This window comes from Hemicordylus capensis, chromosome 7 (genome assembly GCF_027244095.1).
Source record: "Hemicordylus capensis ecotype Gifberg chromosome 7, rHemCap1.1.pri, whole genome shotgun sequence".
Taxonomy (NCBI): domain Eukaryota; kingdom Metazoa; phylum Chordata; class Lepidosauria; order Squamata; family Cordylidae; genus Hemicordylus; species Hemicordylus capensis.
In genome coordinates, this window is record NC_069663.1 from 27,261,874 (window position 1) to 27,285,584 (window position 23,711).

The 23,711-nt window shown below is 52.5% G+C and overlaps 1 protein-coding gene across 2 annotated transcripts in view; it reads right to left on the bottom strand.

Moving 5' to 3' along the window:
- Nucleotides 1–23,711, bottom strand: part of PRKD2 (protein kinase D2) — a 40,990-nt gene that overhangs the window by 12,490 nt on the left and 4,789 nt on the right. Inside the window, exons 1-7 of one of the 2 annotated variants that reach the window (XM_053267817.1) lie at nt 16,688–17,934; nt 6,993–7,131; nt 5,822–5,953; nt 4,457–4,605; nt 2,831–3,029; nt 2,317–2,397; nt 1,397–1,547 (exon numbers count right to left, since the gene is read on the bottom strand). In XM_053267817.1, coding sequence (XP_053123792.1) covers nt 1,397–1,547; nt 2,317–2,397; nt 2,831–3,029; nt 4,457–4,605; nt 5,822–5,953; nt 6,993–7,131; nt 16,688–16,933 — 1,097 coding nt within the window. In that variant the 5' untranslated portion in view covers nt 16,934–17,934. Of the gene's footprint in view, nt 1–1,396; nt 1,548–2,316; nt 2,398–2,830; nt 3,030–4,456; nt 4,606–5,821; nt 5,954–6,992; nt 7,132–16,687; nt 17,935–23,711 lie in introns of those variants that run through there. The other variant, XM_053267818.1, reaches the window with a different exon arrangement.

Genomic DNA, 23,711 nt, shown 5'->3' on the forward strand with positions numbered 1-23,711 from the left:
CAGGCTAAGGGCAAATAGCAAAGCGACACAGTCCCAAGCACTTTGCGGGATGCATCACTAGAAATGCCTTGGGCAGCAGGAAGAAACAGAAAGATCGTTATTCCTACGCCTCCTCTTCAAATTGCTTTCCCCCCCCCAGGGGAATTTTCTTAAGGAAAGTAAGTTTACGGGACCACCCAGCCCTCTCTAGCTCGCTCCGTGTCCCTACCAGCTTCTCAATGCATGAAATTTGTGACAGCTGCAGGGACACCTCAATGGCGTTGTGTGTGATGGTGTCATCCACCCCAATTCAAGGTGGAGGACATGTAAACGTTTGAGGCAGAAGTGGGCTAACTTGTCAACCACCTAACCGGTTTGGACCAAATTTGGTGCAGTTGTAGTGAGTGAAACATAGAGAGACCTCAACAGCGAAGTTTGTTATGATGTCATCCATCCCGATCCAAGATGGCAGACGCATAAATGTTTGAGGCAGAAGTGGGCTAACTTGTGAAGATGGTAATTATCAACTAAGATTCCAGTGAAAGGAAAGAAGGCCGATTAGCTCTTAATAGAACTTTTTCTGTTTTTATTTGGATATCCCACCCTCCCTCCAAGGAACTCAGGACAGCTTAATCAAGCTGCTTTATTTTTATCCTCACAACAACCCTGCAACCCCCACTGGAGCTGAGGATGATGGGAATTGTAGTCTAAAGAAATTTGGGACCCAAGGGCGGGAATCTCTGAAGCAAGGAAGAATCCAGGTGGAACAAACACTCCAGAAAACTTGGGGCAAAGGGAAGTTGTGAACTATTTGTGTCCCAGGGCCTTATTAAAAAAACATACGGGTGGTGGTGGAGATACAGCAGCGAATCAGAGACAAATCCAGCCCACAAAAGACATCCTCTCTCAATGCCTGCCTGCCAGGTTGCCTGCACTGCTGATCTACTAAGTTGTCACAGCAATGGAATGTTAACAAACACTGCTGCTTCTGCGAGGGTAACAAAAAGCCAAATTTGGCAGCGACAGAAAACCTTGCACAGGGCCGAGGGACAAGAAGAAAGGCAGCAGATATTCAGTGGGGAAGGCAGGAGAAGCCCTAGCAGTTCAAAGGGGTGTGTGCATGTGTGTGCGTGCACATACACAGAAAGGGACACATTCACTCTCCAGCCACATGTTGGACTGCATCAATGCATGAAGGCAAGGAAATATCCATTTTCTGGCTGTTTGACACAAATCTGAACTTTCTTTATATCTCTAGGATAATGTCAGGTTGGACCAAAATTTAATTCTTCTTCCTGGGCCTAGCTCTAGAACAAAGTTGGTACTGAGGAGATCAAAGTTTCCCTATTCCCGCCCCCCCCAGCATATATTTAATGCCCGCCCATCTCTCCTTGGGGGAAGGGCTGCCCCTCCTCACCCCTGGGACTTGCTGTTGTCATCCGAGTCCTCGTCCACCTGCAGCTCGTTTTCCGAGTGTGAACCGGGGATGATCCCCGAGTCGTCCGATTCATCCATAAGCGAGTTCTTGTCAGCCTCACTGAGGTCGCTGGTGTCGTCCATGGGCACATCTGGGGAGCAACGGGGAGAAGACACACAGCCGATCAGCACCGTGCATGGTCTGCCCAACGCCTCCTGCACCCATGGTTATCCAGTCGGAAGGTCTCCTAAATCTTTACTCTGCCCTGTGATGGAGAGGCACTGCTGTCCTTCCCACTTCTTAAGAGCAGGCAGGCGATGCGTGGGCAATGCTTGGGTAACTGATCCCGAATATATTCCCCTTATTGGGAGGGGAAACCACGTCCATACTAACAGCTGCTTCAGTGGAAAACTTATTTGGACTGTATTGTACTGTACCCTCCGTCTCTCTCTCTCTCTGCAAGGATATCGAACTGCTGCTACCTGCCCGAAAGACCTGATTCTGGAGCAAAAACTCTGAAATTTAGCTCAGGGTCAACCCTCACAACCAGATAAGGCAAGGGTTCCCAACTCGGAGTGCCCAGATGTCACTGGACTACAGCCCCCATCATCCCCAGCCACGATGGCCAACAGCAAGGATGGGCCTTGTAGCCCAACGGCGTCTGGGACCCAAGGTTGAGAAGCCCAGGGCTAAGGCTTTGTAGTAGCCCCAGTCTACTCATGGGGAACTGCCTGGGAAACTTGACTGCAGCCCTACAAGTGAGCGATGTGCCAGTGACCCACACACACACGCATGCACCATTCCATGGGTGCACAAGTAAGTTTCCCAAGGCAAGAAGGAGTTCAAGCCAGGCTCCAGCTCCACACACACACACACCCCCCGCCACAACCCGCCCCTCCCCCCGCAACATGGCAACTCACCGCCACCGTTGAACAGCGTCTCCCCAAGACAGTCGTTGGGCACTCGCGTGGCACAGCGCTTGTGGCAGTTGAATTTGCAATCTGGACAAGAGGGCAGCGGGGAAGAAGCAGCAGAGAATGAAGGTCCCAAACCGCACAACGACTGCCCGCTCCGTCCTGCCCCGTCCCCCTGCCCCACCTGCCTGCAAACTGGGGTGAAGGAGCAGAGCTGGGCAACAATAGGTTGCAATGCAAGCGGCTGCCACCAGGAGGAGCTGTGCAACAGGAACTGTTGACTGATTGACCCAGCCCTGCCGGAGACGCTGCCAGTCAGAGCTGGCAGCCCAGGGCTGGATGGAAGGATGGTCTGACTCAGTATAAGGCAGCAGCTTCATATATGGGCACGAGGGAAGCACCCCTGTTGCGAAGGCGTCTCCCCTTTGACCCTCGCAACAGCTGTTTCTACCCACCCACTTCCCATTCCTCCGTACTTTCTGCACCCCATCCTCATATCCCCCCCCGCCCCCGCCTTCACCTTTGCACTGGAGACCCTGGCGGAAGAGGCCCTTGAGGAGTTTCTTGCAGTACTGGCAGACGGTGGGCCGCGTATAAGAGTGGATGAGGAAGGTGTGGGGCACTTTGACTTTGGACAGGAAGAGCTTGTCCAGCTCAATGGGGCGGCCGATGTACCCGGAGGTCAGGCGGCGAGGGAAGGTCTCCATGGAGCTCCGACTCTGGGGTGGGGAGAAGAAGAGGCCAGGCCCCAACACGAAGGGGTGGGGGGCTCTTTAGTAGCTGGGAAAAGAGGCCACTACCGGGAGACATGACTGCGCGGTGCATACAATTCTGCACGGAGCAGAGAGAGTGGACAGAGAGGAGTTTTTTCTCCCCCGCTCACAACACTAGAACCAGGGGTCATCCCATGAAACCGAAGGTCGGGAAATTTAGGACCGACGAGAGGAAGTACTTTTTCACCCAGCGCATAATTAATCTCTGGAATTCTCTGCCACAGGATGTGGTGATGGCCACCAGGCTGGATGGCTTTAGAAGGGGTTTAGACAGATTCACAGAGGACAGGTCTATCAGTGGCTACTAGTCTGGTGGCTTTGGGCCACCGCCAGCCTCAGAGGCAAGATGCCGCTCGGTACCAATTGCAGGGGAGCAACAGCAGGAGAGGGGGCATGCCCTCAGCTCCTGCCTGTGAGTGTCTCAGAGGCATCTGGTGGGTCACTACGTGAAACAGGATGCTGGACTAGAGAGGCCTTGGGGCCTGATCCCACAGGGCTCTCTGCATCTTAACATTTAGTGCCCCACATTCTTCCCGTGAAGAACAGTTGTTTTCCCAATTTCCCATCCTCTCCATCCAGGAAGAGGTTCGGCCTGGAATAGTCTTACATGCACCAGTTTTAGGTTTCTGAATTACGATGGATTAGTAAGTGAGGTCCATCGTTGACCGGGCAAAGTCATTTTGCAGAGATTACACCTCTAGGGGAGTTTAAGAAATTAAATAGATGTAATAGAATGTTTTATTAACGCGCTTGCAAAAAAGAAGTAAAAGAACAGGTTGAAATTTGTAAGATTTCAACTTCAAACATTATTCATTTTTTGAACAATTACCATATATGGTCAATTTGAATAACAGTAAATTTGAATCTGAGAAAGATCTTCTGCTTCTCTTGGGCATGATGTCATTTTCCAATTAGTGATCTGATTACTGAGTGTTAAAAATTTGTTGAAAACAATAGTTAAAATACGCTGATTATATTCAGAATTTCTTCTTTCCCCAGCATATTCCAGTGTAAAAAGTAGTGCATTCAGCTAATTTAAGTGGCAGAATTGTGTATGCAAAATTTGGTATCTCTAGTTAATAGGGAAGTATGACTTTATTTCGCGGAAACACATCCACAAACTCTTCATATCATAGATTGGTTCTAACAAGCTAGCAATAATCTCTGTACACACCTCATTCAAGTGTGCTTTTAAAACACTTCTAGCAGATTACAGGATTTTTTTAAAAAAGACAAATGACATCAGTTCTAATAGCAATGTACAATCCTCTCTTGACATTCTTCCCAGCTGAACAGGTGGATATGTCAAGTTTCTAGTCCCTCAGCCAGACTGACAGAACCATCTGCAGCCAGCAGGTGGCACCCTCACTCACCAGATCATCAGAGGGCAAGGAGTCCGTGGTGGAGAGGCGCAGGGACTGAGAGTTGGCCAGCGAGGTGGAGGAGAGTCGTCGCTTCCTGGCCCCGCTGCAGTTGTTGGGGATGCTAAAGGCACAGCGTTTGTGATAGTTCAGCCCACAGCCTGGGGGGGGGAACAAATGGCAAGTTGGTGATCCTGGAAGGGGGGCTGGAGGTGGTGCTCAGAGGGTTGAGGGGGCCCCCAGGCCAAAGAGTCCAGTGCGGGGGCCCCTTCCAGTTATTTTAATGGGGCTTAAAAGAGCGGGGGGGGGGCACCCTGCTTGCCCTGCCCTAAAATCAGCCCTGCCCCAAGGCTCTTTGGTTTGGTCCCTTCAGGAAGTGCTCCGGAACGGAACGGACAGTTGCCTGCCACACCAGTTCCACAGGGAGGGGAGAGAAATGCATTAACGTGTGATTAAGTATTAAACACGTTAATGACCTAAAAGCCAAGCAGGTAATCCCATGCCAGGCCCTGGGGCGGGCACAGGATGGGGCCACAAAGCTAAGAAGGTCGCGTGGACTCTGAAGGTCAAGAGGAAGAGGCTGGTTCACCGAAAAAGTCCAGTCTGGCGGCTGGCGGGGGGGGGGGGGCTCACTGCCCTGCTTCTCAAAAACAGCAGGAGAGGAGAGAAGAAACCTGGACTTGGTCACTTCAGACAACAGCACTGTTCCCTCGAAGGCGTGCAGACGTGTGCGCATGCTCACAAGTTTTTGGATGCCCGCTCGGTTCATTTTAGATCAGGAAGGCCCCACTCTGAATGCAGGTGCGCGCACACTGCCTTGATACTGCCGCCCAGGAAAAAACTCATTCCGCAGAGAGATGACCACTGGACTGCAGGCGGAGATCTCCCATGGCGGAATCATCCTCCAGACAAATGGTAGAAAGCCAGCCATTCTGGGAATAGGGCTAGGCTAGGCCCCCATCTTGCTGACATGCCCGCTTTTTCAGGCACAGAGAGTCAAACAAAATGCAGACACATTCAGATTCCTCCCAGCTAGGACTCTAGCAGGTCGAGGGAAAGAGATCGTCCCTCCAGCCTCTCTCCCCAACATGCACATCCTTTGATGTGCAGAAACCTGTTTTTACGGGCAAGGTGGGGCATTCTGCTCTGTGAACCTTGAAGTAGCCCAGCCGCCTTGTCTGCCTCAAGAGAGAGAAGTCTCTGATCACAACGGAGCATCATTAACCGTGTGCATTTCAGGGCATAGGCCTGTGGCTCTCCAAGGCTGGTTCTCCTAGCAGGCAACCAGGGTTTCCCATTATGTCAGAACCCGGCCAATGCCCCTTTGACTTTTCTTCCGGTGGTCACCCACTGTTCCAAACGCGATGGGGCCCTTACCGTCACACTTGAGTCCCTGGCGGACGAGGCCAAAAAGCATCTCCCCGCAGTGGTCGCAGAAGGCCGGTGCACGGTACGAATGCACGTTGAGCGCGTGAGGACGGATCCGGAAGTCCTCGAACGTGGCCGTGGCTATGGAAGGAGGAAGATGGCCCTTAGGAACCCGGACAGCTCAAAGGGAACAGCTTTGGGGTTTTAAGAATTAATTAAAAATAGCTTAGTAGCTTTTCACTACCGCTAAGTACAGGAGAGTCCCAACCATCTCAGAATTGGAAGACAAAGTGTAAGAATCCGATATTGGTCCGATATTGTTCTATTCTACAATCCTTGTCTTCTTGGTTCCATGTAATATTCTAATTTTCTGGGATTGTGGATTTGGGGTTTTCATGAGCTGTACGCCATGATCATCACAATTAGAACAAATTAAGGCTTGACTTATCTCGCTTTGCATGCAATGCGTCTGTCTCATATATCAGTTTCACCTTTTAATTTGCATGACTGAAATTAATGGACTTTTGCACGATATTCTAATTTTCCGAGTTTCACCTGTATACAGCATTAAGACGATAGCCCCCTTTGGTTTGTCTCCAGCCCCTTATATTCAGAGGTAGACTGCAACTGAGCACGGAGGTTCTCTTGAGCTGTCAGGACTAAATTATATGGCAGATCCCCAGAATGCTCAGCGGCAGAGCATATGCTTTACTTGCAGAAGATCTGAGGTTCAATCGTCATCACCGGGCAACAGTCAGACCTTTGGTCCATCTAGCTCAGCATGGTCTGCACGGACTGGCAGCTGCTTTTCAAGGCTTCAGGCAGGAGTCTTTGCCAGAGCGACCTGGAAATGCATGCAAAGCAGAGGCCTCTGCCTCGCCTCTAAGCTACGGCCCCATCCCCAACAAGAGGTGTCTTTGCCTGAGACCCTTGTAGAGCTGGTGCCAGGTCAGAGCAGGCAGTATTAGGCTCAATGGATTGATGGGCCTGCCCAGGGGCAGCTTCAGACGCACACAGAGATGTGCTCTTCTTCTCAGCCAGGGGTCCTGGACCTGGGCTCCCAGATCGTCTCGCTGGACTGCCAGTGCCACGATCCCCAACTGCAGGGGCCCACAGTTGCCCCAAAGCATGTCTGGGGACCCGGGGTCCAGACCCTCGCTCTAAGGCTAAGCCACCGCACCTGAAAGCACCACCTCCACCAGGTCGCCCTCCTGGATGTCGCTGGCAGCTCGGACCAGCTGCAGGATATTGGCAGAAGACGAGTCATGCTTGAAGAGCAGGATTTTGTCATAGAGTCCATAGAAGCCGCACTCTGGGAACTGCAACGATACAGGGAGGGAAAGATGAGCCGAGGCGAGGCGAGGCGAGACGAGACAAGCCGCATCGCTGGTCCTCCTCGCCCAGGGATCAGAGAGCCTGCCTGGCAGGGAGGACGCTCTGCCCCCGGCGTCTGCCGTGAGCACATCTGGGGCAGGCGAGGCGAGCAAGGACTCTGCCCGAGGCCCTGAAGAGCTGCTGCCGATGAGAGCGGACCGCCCCAGACTCCTACACAGTCCTACGCAGCTGAAGACACCCCCAGATCGTCACATGACCCCCGTCCCCCCAGTGGGGCTTCACCCCAGTCCTTTGCTACTCGAGGAACTTCTTTGTATACCTTTATATTTATACCCCACTTTTCATCCAAGGAGCCCAGAGCGGAGGACACGGTTCTGTTTATCCCCACAACAACCCTGTGAGGTAGGTTAGGCTGAGAGAGAAGGGACCGGCCCAGAGTCACCCAGCTCTCCCCTGCGAAACATTAATTAATTTTAAATTGCTTGCTTTATATCGTAAAATCGTTTTAATAATTTTATCCTGTTTTATATTTGTTGTATTTTAAATTATGTACACCGCCCGGGGATACACATATTAGATGGTATATAAATATGAAAGACAGACAGACAGATAGCTAGATAGAAAAACTGAGCAAAAGAGGCACCCTTTAAATGGTGCGTAATCTCTTACATTGTGCAAAGGGAGAGCAACTGGCCCTATCCAACCCCAGCACAGCACCCCTTCAGTGGCTGTTGCTGGTGTCCACCTTATGTTTCTTTTTCGATCCTGAGCGCTTTGAGACCATCTCATTTATTTATTATTTTTCGATGTAAACTGCTTTGGAAACATTTGTTAGAAAGTGATATATAAGTAGTGATAGTTTCATGGCTGAACGAGGACTTGAATTCAGGTTTCCCCAGTCCTAGACCAACACTCTAACACCATGCTGGCACTCTAGTTCCACCATCAGGGTTGTTTTAACTTTTCTTCACTCTGCAGAAAGGCAGAGTTGGTGAAGACACACTGCTTCATCTCCCGACAGTTAAAGAAATACATCTTTGGGGTGCCTTTCAATGCACTTGGGTGGTGTTCAGTTAACTCTAATGCAGGCTGCAGGATGTTGAAGAGTGGATTCAGAATTAGGATACTGCAAAGACATCAGGCAGAAAGGCAAGTCGCCAAATCCAGTGTTCCCTCTAAGGTGTGCATGTGCTCACATGTTTTTTGATGTCCGCTCAGTTAATTTTAGATCCCACTCGGGTGGAATCAGGAAGGACCCACTCTGAATGCACATGCGCACACACTGCCTTGATACTGCCACCCAGAGCAAAACTCATTCCACACACAGGTGAAAAAAATTAGAGAGAACACTGGCCACACATTATATCTGCAGCAGTCTGAAGTTCAAACCCTTAACATTCCCAAAGGTCAGTCTGTGGCAGCCTAGTAAACTTTGAAGACAACCTGCCATGGTTCAATTCTCCAGAAAAAACACCAAAGGCCAATTCGCACATTATGTTCAACACTCATATGAGTGTACAGTGTTCACAGGTACATGTTATGCTGAACGCAGGTACAGAAGCACATTTCTTATCTGTACCATGCATTATATCAAAGTGCACTTTTAAAATGAACACAGGTTCAGCCATTCACACAAACATGTACGAGTAGACAGACATCTGTACACTCATACAGCTTAATGTCTGGACCAGGCACAGGAGACTCTGCCTGGAATGGAGTGGCTTGTTTGGTGCAGCAGAACACCGTTGCATCACAAAACCAGCACTACACATGGGCAGACAGGCTCCCGGCTTGAGCAGGAGTGCATAGCTGAAGGCCAGAGTAGAAAATCCTAACCATGCAGTAGAGGGGAAACCACTGATTTATTTTTATTTTTTGCATTGTGTGAACAAGGCCAGCAAGTTTGCATACATGCGTGTGCATGCGCGCATGCATGCATGCGAACACACACACACACACCCCACACCCCTCTCTGTGGCTTTAAACCTCAAACTGAAAGCCCATGTGTGAATAAGCTGCAACCAAAAGCAGACGAACACCCGCGAGCACCTGCATCCAAATACCAGCCAGGCCCTGTTTTTTTAAAATCTTTTGAGAAAAAGAAAGATGTTTCAGACAGGCTGAGACAAGGAACGAGATTCACCCTTTCACGCTTTCTGGTTACAACAAACTGCAATGCAAATCCAGACTGCTATTTTTAACTCAAGGGTGCCCCCCTTGGAGACATTTGCCCCGTTCCAGCTGACCTCCCCCTTCCTTCCTCCTGCCAGAGGTGTTTATACTCATCGTGGCAAGATTTGGGCTCCCCTCCCTTTTCTCCTCCCCGTCCCCAAGATATGTCAGATACACAACAGCAAGACCAACTGTGCCTCAGCACAGGGATCCTACGGAATTCACTGCCACCAGATTTGATGACGACCCCAGGCATCAAGAAGAAGACTTGCTCACATCCATGCCTTGCCCTCTTTGCCCGCTGTCAAAATTTAGGACTTGTAAGCTCTGTGGGGTAGAGCAGGGGTTAATAAGCAGTGGTACTCCAGATGTTGCTAAATAAACTACGACTCTCACCTCCAGCTTCAATTTATTGTGGCTGGGAATGACAGGAGTTGGAGGCCGACAACATCTGGAGCACTGTCCCCTCTCACAGGGATTCCCAGATGTTGTTCACTACAACTCCCAGAATCCCCAAACAAGAGCCATGGCAGCTGGGGATTCTGGGAGTTGTAGTCAACGACAGCTGGGAATCCCTGTGAGAGGGGACATTGATCTGGAGTAGCACTGGTTGGGAACCCCAGGGGTGCCGAATTCTCAGCACTTTCAAACGCCAATCACCCAGGCCCTCCGGCAGGAAGCCAAGACAATTTAACTGGCATAAAACCAATGCTGACGTCGAAGGGGGAGACGCATCCGTAGGAACATCGTCCACAATTAAAGTTTGCCATCTGTAATCCTTCCAAGGTCACTAAGCAAAGTTCAACCCAGACGCCTCCCCAAATCCGGTCTCCAATCCGGGTGTCGGAAGCCGAGCGGATGCACACACCCGCTGCTCAGCCTCTCAGCGCGGGGAAGCCCCATGTATCTTCGGTTTCTCTCCAACAGCAATATGTGCGCTGTGACATCATTCCGGAGCTGGGGGGGTCAGGACACCTGGGATTCCCACCATAACCTTCAGCTGCACCGGGGAATCCCCCATCACCACAGCCCTGTCTCAGCCCTTACTGACTGGGCAAGGAGGAGGGTAGGGTGCTGGGCTTACGCGGCTAGGAACGGAACCTCCACATCAAGAAGCAGTCTACCTCAGAGGACCAGCTGTGAGGGACAAGCAGTGGGGTGTGGCCACTACATTCACATCCTGCTTATGAATTTCCAGAGACATCTGGCTGACTGCTGATGGAAAGAGAAGGCTGGATTAGACCGAGGCTCCCAAGTTTGGGTCCCCGGATGATGTTGGCCTACAACTCCCATCATCTCCAGCCACAACGGCCTCCAGCAACATCTGCTCTTACCAGGCAGACCTAGAGGTGTTTACTCAGAAGTTAAAGTCCCGGGATTTACTCTCAAGGAAGTAGGCACAGGATTGCAGCCTAAGGCCCAGACCAAACATGATAGGACGTCTCTGCCACTGGAACTCTCTCAACATCTTTTAAATGTTCTAGGGAGCCCTGTTTGCACCCGTCACAGAGGGCTGCTGCTCCTATCTGCTCAACCCAGCGCACTGTTTCCGCTGCCTGGGGACAGCCGCCACCATTCTTGGAGCCAAGCACCAGAGCAGCCCAACATGAGGAGCTCATCGCATCCAGCATTTCAGGAGCACCAAGATGCGCGGCGGCCCTGGAACCCGGCACCTGCACCTGAGGCCAGTGGAGCAGGAATGAATGGCTGAGTCATGCTTTCCTTTCTCCACCTACAGCTGCCCAGACTGTTCTCGATGGGCAGGAAACAGCCTCATAAATAGCCGGCAATAAACGCAGCAACTCGGCTAAGCTCAGCCAGCCCAGGCTGAGCCCAGGAAAGGAGCTGCCCGTGACTCACCGCTGCTGGGAGGGAACAGCCCTCTATTCAGGACCTGGAGGCTCGGCAGGAGACATTTCTGCCACCCCAAAGGCTCCCAGGGACCGGGAAGGACACTGCGATGGGAAACGCCCAGTGCGGTTGCATCAGAGTGGGGCAACACGGCCCCCCACCCTGAACACTTCATTATGACTCAAGCTGACGGTCTCAGCCCCAGCAATGCACAGGACACTTTGCAGAGTAAGGGTGCAAGAACAGCCCAGCTGGATCAGGCCCAAGGAAGCCCATCTAGTCCAGTGTCCTGTTTCACACAGGGGCCCACCAGATACCTAGTAGTAGTGTCCCTCTAACAGCGATTCCCAGATGCTGTTGACTAGGAAAAGGAAAAGTGTGCCATTGAGTTGGTGTCGACTCCTGGTGACCCCAGAGCCCTGTGGTTGTCTTTGGTAGAATACAGGAGGGGTTGACCATGGCCTCCTCCTGCACAGTATGAGATGATGCCTTTCAGCATCTTCCTAGATCACTGCTGCCCGATATAGGCGTTTCCTATAGTCTGGGAAACATACCGGCGGGGATTTGAACCAGCAACCTCCGGCTTGCTAGTCAAGTCATTTCCTCGTTGCGCCATTCCTACAACTCCCATAATCCCCAAGCCAAAGCCATTGCAGCTGGGGATTCTGGGAGTTGTAGTCAACAACATCTGGGAATCCCAGGTAGAGGGAATACTGCCTACTAGGCCGGTCAGTACTGTGCATCTTCAGATACAAGAATTCAGGGGTTCCCACACTGGGGAGCCTAGATGCTGTTGGACTACAACTCCCATCATCCCCAGCTACAACAGCCTTTAGCCATTGTGGCTGGCGATGCTGGGTTTTGTAGTCCAGCAAGACCTGGGGACCCAAACCAAGCACCCTTGCACTAATACATCATCCTGCTGGGTCAGATCAAGGCGGCTCCATCTTTTCCAGCCCGGGTGTTTCCAGCAGTGCATCTGTGGAAGCCCCACACAAGGAGGGATCGAGGTAATTATCTCCCCTTGTTGCTTGTTTCGAGCTTCTGGCATTCAAAAGGTAGACAGCCTCTGAACATGGAGGTTCTACATTCCAGTTGGGGCTATGCAGACTAAGTGCTGCCTGAGCTCTGTCACCCCATTACCCACTTTTGGAGTTAAAAGCCTTCCAAAAGGCAACACATATTTTTGATATATTTTCTCGGTTTCACTGCTTTGCTTTCTGTTATTTGTTTTAAGGTTTTGTTTCTTAGGTTTTTTTACTCCACCAAAGGAGCCCTCAAGAAGGGTTGGAAATTGTGCGTACAAAAACAGAGTCCAACTTAAGTCTCCCTCTCTGAAGGCAAACCAGATTTGATGTGGAAGATGTGGGATCTGAACCCCTCACTCCAATGTTTCAGTTTTACTTTAGTGCAGGCACACAGAATGGATGGGTGGATGCCAATTCAACTAGGAACACAGGAAGCTGCCATATACCGAGTCAGACCATTGGTCCATCTAGCTCAGTATTGTCTACACAGACTGGCAGCGGCTTCTCCAAGGTTGCAGGCAGGAATCTCTCCCAGCCCTATCTTGGAGATGCTGCCAGGGAGGGAACTTGGAACCTAGATGCTCTTCCCAGAGCGGCTCCATCCCGAGGAGAATATTTTGCAGTGCTCACACATGAGGAGAGGAGAGCTGGTCTAATGGTAATAAGCATGACTTGTCCCCTTAGCTAAGCAGGGTCCACCCTGGTTGCATTTGAATGGGAGACTAGAAGCGTGAGCACTGCAAGATATTCCCCTTAGGGGGATGGGGCTGCTCTGGGAAGAGCATCTCGGTCCCAAGTTCCCTCCCTGGCAGCATCTCCAAGATGAGGCTGAGAGAGACGCCTGCCTGCAACCTCAGAGAAGCCGCTGCCAGTCTGTGTAGACAATACTGAGCTAGATAGACCAATGGTCTGACTCAGTATATGGCAGCTTCCTATGTTCCTATGTAGTCTCGCATTCATATGCAACCAGGGTAGACCCTGCTTAGCTAAGGAGACACGTCATGCTTGCTACCACAAGACCAGCAGTGCTAATGGAGAGAGAGTTTAATCTTCCCACTACACACCCACAGTATTCCTGATCTAAATACCAGCCCCCAGTGCTGCTATGAGCCCCTCTGGCGGGGCGGGAGGGGAGAATACAGGTACATCTCCCATCTTCTTACTCCTGACACTATTAAAAAATCAACCCTTTCCCCTCTCAACCTCATCCCCTCCACTATCAGTGTGAGGCCATCACATGCCCCCCCAGACCTCTCTGCACATGCTCAAGGGCACCCTTTTCTTGCTACTTCACATGTTAGGACCAGCCCTGAAATTACATTTCAGTGCCAAAGCTGACTCCAAATAGGGCTCACCTCAGTAGCCCTGTCTGCAAAATTGGAATCTCAGAGACCGACTGACTGACTGCATGAAGGCTAATCTAAGGAAATCGGTTATTTTCAAGGCTTGCAACAATTCCTCAGGACGGGGTCACGAGTCAAAGGAATTCAGCTTCCAAGAACCCCAGCTTTCATTGAAACAAAAAGTCCACCAAGTTTCTAGCCCTCAAGGCCAACAGCTTAAGCATACGGCCCTAAGAAGCCAGAGAGGTGCCCAAGTAAGAATTTCAGTGCTTGCGAGCTGAACTTCAATGCCTGGCCCCTCCTGCAATGAGCAGAACCAGAATTATGCTGGGAAAGGAAAGAAATATGCAAATATCCCACCTTTGTGCAATTGACACAGGTTGCAGAATTGTGCTTTCCCTGGTTCAGCCTTTGAATTGCCCAGTTCTAGTGCAGGATACGGCAGAGGTTCTTGGCCTGCCCTGCACCTTAGGGAAGAGGCCAAATGAAACAGTTTGGGGGTGAGGAGATCCCTTTGGATTGGGGCGACCGACGGGGGTGCTGCTGAGTGGGTACAACCCAGCAGTCTGCGGGGTGCCAAGAGGGGGGAGGAAGTTTCTTAAGGCAGACACACCTGGCTGGACCCAGCTCCCCCTCCCCCACTGGACAAGCACTCCCCGGTTTCCCTCTGCCTGGAGCAAAGGATGTGGAGGTGGGCGGTTTCCATCCTGCATCCATCCCCAAGATTAGCGCTGAGCCTCTCAAGACACAGCCAGGAACTCTTTCCCTTTCCTGCCCGGCAAAAAGTGGCCGCCAGTATCTCCGCTGCTGTTTCCGCTCCTTGGCTGGAATGTAGATAGACGTGTATATATAGAAGCTGCTGCCCTGGACCGCTTGAGAGGGGAACGGAAGGGCGCCAGGGGAGCCCAGAGAGTGTGCAGCCGTCAAGAGCGCCAGCCGCAGCAGGACCCCAGCGTCGGGACGCCCCGCCACCGCAAACTCCCTGCATGAGCTCAGGAAAGGTGCCCCTTCCCTCCTTCCCTCTGCAGAACGGGGAGAGAGTTCTACTGCCCTACCTTACGAGGAGGCCGTGGAAAGGAGGACCGAGCTTGTGTGTGCAAAGTACTAGCAAGCCCTCCAAAAGCATCGCGCAGAAATCATTATCGTTCTTGCCCGTAGCAAGGCTTTGCCTCATTTGGGGGCCAGCTTTGGAAGACGGGCATCCAAGAAGGCCTCTGAGCATGTGCTGAGGGCCTCCCCTTTGCCACAGAGGAAGGCTTCAGTCCGAGGAGCACCTCTCATTTTAAGAGAAGGAGATTCAGGGCAGGCCAGGAGAGCTGCTAAACAAAGGGGTATTTCAAATGCAGCGTACCCGGGGAGTCTCTGCAAGCCACGCACCCAGCCCCCTCCTGCCCTGACGGTCTTCCTTTAGCCTAGCCTGCTGCTCCCCCCCCACTCCTGGCCCTCCCATCACCACCCCTGGGCCTCGGAGGAGACTCCTCTCTCCCTCTCCATCTCCCATCCCAATCACCAAGCTCCCAGTACTAGCCACCGCAAATCATAAACACAAACAGTCACTTCCCCCTTGCCTGGGCATTGCTCTCAATTTCATTGTCATCTCAGGGGTTCAGGCAGAACACATGGATTCCCCCACCCCTTTTATCCTCACAACATCCCTATGAGGTAGGGCAACTTTCTTAGACTGTGAGCCCTTTGGGGGCAGAGCACCAACTTTTTTGCAAACTGCTTTGAGAACTTTTTTTTTGTTGGAGGAAAAAAAAAAGAAATACATAGCTATATCAGAGAGTGACTGATCCACTGAACTTCATATGTAAACAGGGATTTGAACCCGGTTTTCTCCCTAGAGTTGCCATTTTTTTAACTGACCCCTGCTCCTCTGCCTTTAGCAAACAGCTTGATCCGTGGACAGCAGCATTTAGCTCTATGTCCCAAGGAGTTTCACAGAGATGAAACTAAGCTGCACGCTTGAATGCACTTAGTGCAATCTGATGTGTGCCTACTCAGAAGGAAGCCCTATCAAGCTCAGTGGCACTTACCCTCCAGTCAGTGTGCTTAAGATTGCAAGCACAAGGTCTCGATGTCAAACATACAAACCACATGTTTACACACAGATAAACACAGATAAACAATCTTTGGCATGCACGCACACACACAATCTCCAGTACACACAATGGGGCAGCCATGCATGCACGCCAACACCCAATTATGGGGGACCCTCTTGCATGCACAGAGCATCACTAAATGCCCATTGATGGTGCTCATCTAAAGAACCCAACTCTTAGTCACGCATAGCTGTGAATACCAGCAAGCACATCCTGAAGTCTCTTTGCACGTGACTAAATAGGAGGCCAATCAGTTGTGTGCTCTATGTTCCGCTGTTCATGGTACTCCCCCCCCCCGCCTTTTAATATATTGATTTTATGGGGCTCTATAGGTTTGGACACACATTTGTGCACTGCTTTGGCTGCATGTACAGAAGAGATCCAGTGAAATAAACCTATCAGTAAATCCTCCAGGTCTCTTCTGCACCAGAGAGTTTACAATCCAGAGCTGCCAAAAAGAAAGAAAAACCGAGAAAGAGGAGGGATTGCAGCCAGAGGATGCAACCCGAGGCAGGCATGTTGAGAGCGACGGCAAAGGATGGGAAGGGAAGGGAAGGGAAGTCCTTCGGTTCCGGCTCGATGCGAAGGTGCTGCTGCTGCTGCTGCTGCTGCTTTGCGACTTAGTCAGAAAGGGCTCAGAGACAGTCGAAGTTTCCCTCTCGGTCCCTCCCTTCCAGCTCATCAGACTTCGGGGCGGGGGTGCTGCCGCCGAGATGCACGGTTCGGCATGGGGCGCAGGGAACCAACCAACCGCGGCGAGCGCGGTAGCCACACTGGAGGAGTCGTCCTTCTCGATGCGGAGTCGAAAGGTGCGAGTCGGTGCCGGCGAAGAGATGCAACCCCGCACATTTTTCCGCCTCCCGCCGAGGTGCTCGCGCGAGGACACAAACACCCCCGGGACGAGGGACCCGCACTCGCCCCCGCCCCAATCAGCCGCCCTCCCCACCCCGGCGCCCACACGCGCTCTGTGTCTGGCCAGACCCTTCTGCCCCCCGCCGCTCTTTTCTCTCTCTCTCTCTCTCTCTCTCCCCTCCTCGTACGTACCTTCTGATCCACGATGGAGCACGCCAGTTGCTTGACGTGGGCGAGATCCGAGGATGCGGGCAGCAGCACGAACTCCCGGGTCAGGCCGATCTGGATCTGGAAAGAGACGCCGTGGCAGGGCGACCCGGCGAGGAGCGCGCATGGCGGAGCCGGCTCCGGGGCAGTGGCAGCGGCCCCGGGGGACGTCGGGGATGGAGAAGCGGCGCCGCTGCTGCTGCTGCCTCCACCGGGTGGGGAAGAAGCCATCGCGACGGGGCCCAAGTCGCCGCCGCCCTCGCCCCTCTCTGCCCCTCAGCCGGGGGAGACCCTCACATGGACGGAGGAGACTGGAGCGCCACGCCTGCCCGGCGCGCCTCCGGGGGTCCCCGCGGCGTCTCCAAAGGCGCGCCAGAGGCCAACCCCGACGGCAGCGGTGCGCGGCTCTCTGGCCCCAACAAACTTTTCTCCCCTCTCCTTTCCCCGAGAAGGAAGTGCGTTGAGTGACAAGCGGCGGAGCCAATCGCGGGCGGCGGCGGTGAAGTCACAACACCCCGCCTGCCGCTCCGGAGTGGATCCGGAACGACCTGCGCGCCAACACACACAGGCGAGCTGTGGAAAGGAGGAGGAAGACACCTGCCCCGCGGCCGCTGCAAACTTTCCCAGATGTCATTGCTTCGCTGTCCTGCGCCAGGCCCAAAAGTTGTGCCCAGAGTGGGAGTGGACTCCCTCGTGAACAGGGCGCCTCTGAGCGAGGGTGTGTCTGTGTGAGTCTTCGATCACACCAGTAGCTTCTACTGATCTGGAAATCAGGCTTCCCGGTAAAATTTGAATCCCCCACCCCTCCCTCGCTCGCTCTCTCTTTAGGCACTGGCATTTTATTCTTTTCGGGATAAGAAAAGAATTCCCGATGGAGAAGGTCTTTGCCCCGTATCCATTGCAAACCTCTTCCATTCCACTGCGCCAGGGCTGCAGCCCAAGCCTCCTCTCTGTCGCACAGCACACCACCAACGAACAGGCAAGGTTTCTGGGACAGAAGATGTCTCTCATTTGGGGGCAGGTTCGGACCTTGCTGCAAACTCTCTTTTGAGAGAGAAAAGGGGTCTCTGCCTCGTGGCCACTACAAACCCCTAAAAATCTCTCCATGTTCTGTTGCACTGCTTTGTCCCCAAAGCCCCCACCGGGTAAGTCATCTTGTAGCACTATTTATGTACAGAGGGGCGCTCTTACCCCTGGACTTCTGGTCTGAAGTCCAGGGCTCCATAGACCCTGCCCCCCCCATTCTCTTTAGTCTGTTCCGGGTGGTGTAGTCCTCTGGCCCAGCATTTTGATGCTTAATGGGCTGGGTGGGGGTGAGCCTCCAAAGGCCTTGAGGCCCAGTCTCCAAAATTACCTAGGTGCACCTCTGCATGTACATGACGCTTTTCAAAGAATGGCAAGGCAGGTCTCTGCCCTGAGAGGCTTACCATTTAGATATGGACACAAGGGCAACAACAAAAACAAAGGAGGGATATGGAAGCAAGAGTGGAGGCATCTCTCTTGCTAGATGCTTGCTGGTACCTCTTAAAACCCTATGTGTGTGCTCCACTGCCTCTACCCAAACGGGGGGGGGGGGGGAGAGAGAGAGAGAAACGCACACACACTTATGACAAACCATTATCTTAGTGCCAGTACTTCAGGGTGTGGAGCACCACCATTGCAGCAAAAACCACCACACATCTTGTGGTATCTTTAAGATTAGCAGATTTCTTGTAGTAGATGATTTCGTGGACTAGAGCCTATCAGGTTGCTGGAGCGTTAGCAACCGATGAGTGTGGGTGTCCAGAAATGGAGGCCAAGACATCTGATGAAGTGGACTCCAGCTAGGTCAGAAACATCAAAGGAAGGGCACAGCTTGGCTACTGCAATGGTGCCCACCCACTGAAAAGGTGCCCACACCTGGCTTGGCACCTGCAGCATTCCTGGGCTGGCACCTGCAGCATTCCTGGGCTTCATTTCTCAACCCTGCCCATATTTCTGGACTGTTGGCAAAGATCCTACGGCTGCGACACCAACTCTGCTGCTATTACTATTTTACTTCTCAGCAAAAGTGCTCAGATCAGCTTGTGTAGAAAAATAAGATGGTTCCCCCTCCCAAAAGGTCTCACAGTCTAAAAGGTAGAGCCCCTGCTTTGCAAGCAGACAGTCCCAGGAGTTCAACCCCTGGCAGCCTCTCCAAGTAGGGCCGAGAGAGACTCCTGCCTGAAACCTTGGAGAGCTGCTGCCCGTCAATGACGATACGGAGCTAGATGGACCACTGCTCTGATTGGCAGCTTCCTATCTGCAGACACCAGCCACTGGAGGGATGCTGCTGCTGTGTGTGTGTGGAGTTGGATAGTGCCCATTGCTCTCCTCCTGCTAAATAGGAGCGAGTCCCCACTCTCAAAGGCACCTCTTTGCTCAGTTAGCACGAACAGGGGAGGCTGGCCTCTCCTCCTCCTCCTCCTCCTCTGCCATGATCAGGTGCCAGCTTCCCCTCTCCCTTGTGTCTGGGGAGAGTTCCCCAGGATTTGAGGAAGTCTCTCTGGCTGACTTCCTCCTACTGGAAACACTGAAGTCGAAAGGTTTCTTTCAGCCTCTAGTTCTCTCACGTTTCAGCTGCATCATAATCCGCCTCTTCTTTTGCCCAGGAGCTGGAGCTGGCAGCCTCTGTGCCGCCTTGACCCCAGCTCCACCACGGCTGGCAAGACACTCCTATTGTTCTGGAGCCTGCTGTGGAAATAAACAAAATTGCACCAGAGAGGATTCCCAAGCTAGTTCTAACGCGTATCCCTCACTTTAGATTTCCTTCCCCCTAACCTTAACCATGTTGTTGGCTTTGGGAGGCTGAAATAAAAGTTGCAAAAGAACTTGCAAACTTCAGTAGATATATTCACTATTCTACTGCCTGAACAAAACCTGTGCAGCATGCTTATTGAGAAGTTCCACTGACTTTAATGGAGTTACTTCCAGGTGAATAGGACTGCACCAGAGAATGACACTTTTTTCTTCCCATATCCCCCACAGATTCCAAATGTGCTAAAATTCTGAACATTGGGTACAGATTCTAAACCTTGTGGCAAATTTCAGTTTTAATCTGCCTACTTCTGAAAATAAATCAGGGAGGCTAATTTATTTATATCTGCTGCCTGATCCTGGGCAGCTTTACTTGGGAGTAAGTCCCACTGTGTTTAGTTGGGCTTACTCTGTGTATAGCTTAGGATAGGATAGCAGCCTCAGTCAGTCAACCCATCCATCCAGGGGTCCCCAACCTTGGGTTGCTAGATGTGGTTGGACTACAATTCCCAACATCCCCTGCTACAATGTGGCTAGCAACCCTAGGTTGGAGACCCCTGCTCTGGGAAAGAGACGGAGTCAGAAAACCCCATCCTCTTACAGTTCTCCATCTTGTTCCAAAACACCCAAGTTTTCCTGTCGCCTGCCTTACAGAAACATCCTGTCGGCAGAAAAGATGCTCCAGATAGGTTGGGCCACCCAGATCTTCCTTCTCTGTATACACAGCTCAGCAGTCAAGATTCCCAGAGATCCTGAAGCGGTCTGCCACTGCCGCTGAGGATGATGGGGCTCATCAGTTTAACCACAGCTGGAGAACTCCAGCTGTGGAGAGACTCCCCCCCCCTTCTAACAACTCGGGGATCAGCCGTTGAAATCAAAAACAAAATAAAGGTGTTTATTCACAAACGTGATTCATCTATGGAACTCACTGCTACAAGATGTGCCAATCAATGGCCACTAGCTTAGATGGATTTGAAAGGGATTTGTGGAGGAAGAGAAGGAAGGATCCATCAGTGGCTGCTAACTATGATGGATAAATGGAACCTCTGTGGTCTGAGGCCATATAAGCTCCAAATACCTGTTGCTTGTGACCTAGCCCAATCCAGTTGGACTCTTCCGAAGAGGGAGAACACTCCTTGAGGCCTTTCCTGACATTTGCAACCTATAATTACTCTATAAAACAAAAGGTGCAGGGACCTGAGCCTTCCTGGATGTTTCCCTTTGTTTTCAGAATGCCATTGTCACATGCTCATTGGCAGACCCCATAGCAAGGGTGTAGCAAGGCTGGAGTGGGCCCAGAGACAAGATTTTAAAATGCCCCCCTCCAGCCTCCACTGAAGCCCAGCTCATGAAGTAAAGAAATCTTAAATGAGGCTGAATAGTGGTAACAAAAAGCATAGGAAAATTTATATATCTCCATCTCTATATAACCTATGTGCCACAACAGAACATCATCCTAAATTATTTTTTTAAAGGTTTTGTAAATTGTGAACGATGCAAGTCACATAATGGCACTAGAGACAGACATGCTTGTCTGGTAGCTCCAGGTCTTAACATTCATGTCAATTTCGGAGGATGAAAACAACTGAAGGAAGCCCGGGCGGGTGTGCGGCTGGGGGAGTCAGTCACGTGACTTGCCTCTGGGGAACCCCCCCCAAGGCAGTGGGTCCCCAGACAACTGTCTCCCCTTGCCCTATTAGAGTTACGCCCCTGCCCCATAGCAAGCTGCCTTCTACCCAGTCAGACCTCCGGTCCATGTAGTTCTCTAGTTGGTAGCAACTCTCTAAGATTTCAGATGGAGATTTCCCAGCCCGACCTGGAGGCACTGCCAGGAATTGAACCCAGGACTTTCTGAACGCAAAGCAGACACGCTGCCGGCGAGCTACAGCCCCATCAGCTATTGAAAGTCGATCTGGGACTCAAGGCTGGTGTGCAGCCGCCATCTCAGACGAAGCCCACACCGGCTCATCTTGTGTCCCTCTTCCACCAATTTATTCAAACCAATCAGCTTCCCTGCCACCACCTTGATTTAATAATCTCTACATGTTCCTATTAATCAGGACTGTCAGGAGCTTTTAATTAACTGCCTGAGTTTCAGCTGATTAATGAACTCAATTGCATTTAAAGCATGTGTACCTGCCGCAACATTCCAGCAAAGGTGCCTTTCCGGAGGACCGGCAGGACAGATTTTCTTAGGCGGAAGACAGCTGGCCCGGCCTAAAAGCCAACTCCCACCCAACGGTTCAAAGGTAGAGGCTGTTCCAATACTTTACTTCCATCCAGTTTGGGGAACAGTGAATAGTTCCGATCCCACGAACACGTTGCAGTCAAAATGGCTTCCCAGCCACAACCACCAAAGTTCAAGACCGATCAGCATCGTTGGCGATCCCGGATTAAAGGCAAGACTCGTATGCATTTCAACTGAGCAGTCAGCCGAGGGCACGGGCTCCCCAGGTGGTTGCTGGATTACAACTGCCATCCTCCCCAACCACAATGGCCCCTGCAGAAGGGAGAGGGCAAGGTGTGTCCAGCCCTCTCGTCTGGCCCCGGCAGTTGAGCAGAGAACCCAAGCTCTTCTTTCCAGAGGGGAAACACCTTGAGGGCTTTTTTGGTGGCGGGGGAGAAAAAGAGGCAATTGGGGGGGGGGTCTGTTTTTTGCTTAATTCGGTCAGTCTAGTCTCCTCTCCCCACCCACCCCAATCCAGTCTCCTGTTACCGGCACTCAAAACAAACCAGGCTGGCAAATAGGATGCAGCCACCGACTGATGCCAGCTTGGGATCTGCATCTCATCTGCCCTCTTGGTCTGTTCTGAAGGCAGGAAGCAACCAAGGAGGGGTAGCCGGAGGGAGGGCCCTTGGGGGCTGCCCAGAGCCTCGTGGCTGCGGCGGCAACAGCAGCCAGGCAGACCTCTCCTCCCAGCCAAGCCTTCCCTGGGCCCGAAGCTGCCAGCCCCCCTGCCCCACCCACTCCCAGCCTGGGAAGCCCAGCAGGTCTGACCACATTTCCACCTGCAGCTGCCCATGTGTAACAGCCGCAGTGCCACCCTGCCGCCAGCATCCGGCCCGGGGGGGGGGGCACTGTTGATCTCAGCGCGTGGCCCCATGCCCACAGCAGGCAAGCAAGCAAGCAAGCAAGCAAGAGTGCCTCTGTGCGCTGGGGTGCAGACTCCCGCGAGGCACGGTGAGGCTAGGCTGGAGCTGTTCAGAGAGAAACGCCTGCAGCTCCAGCTGGGAGGGAGTGCAGTTGGAGCAGCAGCAGGCCGGGGGCCCTCTGCACTCCCCCCCCCCCGCCATGCCACTTCATCCTGCAAAATCCAATACATAGACAAAGGTGTTTGTCATCCAGTGTGAACCGGAGAGACTCCAGCAGCGTTGTCCCCTCATGCAAATTGGAGTGAGGTGCCTAAGGAGGGAAGAACTCTGCCTCACACAGAGGAGGCCTTTGCATGGGACGGAGGCGGGCAGTGCTCAGACCGGCTGGCTGAACAGGGCTGTCGGGTCCCCCACGCCCAAGGACTGAGGCACACTCCTGGCCTGGGGCTACCTCTGCTCCCCACTCACCCCCCCCCCAGTGGGCTCAAAAGAGCACTCGCGTGTTGCGCTTGTATGGCAACTAAATCAACTTGGCCGAAGAGGAAGCGATACGAACGAAGAAGTGGCCACCGCAGCTCCATCCACAGAGCAGCAGCACTCCGAGGCGCACCTGGTGCGGCCCCTGGCAAGGGGCTCCCAAAAAGCTCTGCTGGGCTTGTGTTCCCTGCGCCCCCAAGAGCACCGAGTCTGCCCTCAGCTGAGCCAGGTCTACATTTACATTGGCTTCCTGTTGGCATAATTAATTCTGCTTCCTCTCGCTAGAGAGAAAAGGGAGCCAGGAAGGCAAAACACGACTCAGACACACACAAGGAGGGTCGGGGTGCTCAGTGCCGCATTTCCTGGGCACGCTCAGAACTCTACTGACTGCACAGGGCACCGAACAGGACGGGGGGTGGGGAAGCTGCCCTCGTCCCTAAAGCCCTTTTGGGCACAAACGGAAACAGACGCTTTGAAACCGCTCAGGCTCCGACGATGAATGTTCCTGGATGGGAGAAGCTGCGACCCTGATGCCCCTGTGCATTTTCAGGGCGGGGAGGGGGACTCTCTGGGAGTGCCTCCGAGCCCCCCCCCCCAGCCTTGGGCAGCCACCATGATGCCTGCCCTGTGTGCGCTCTCCCGACAAGAGCGGCTTTGTTCACGG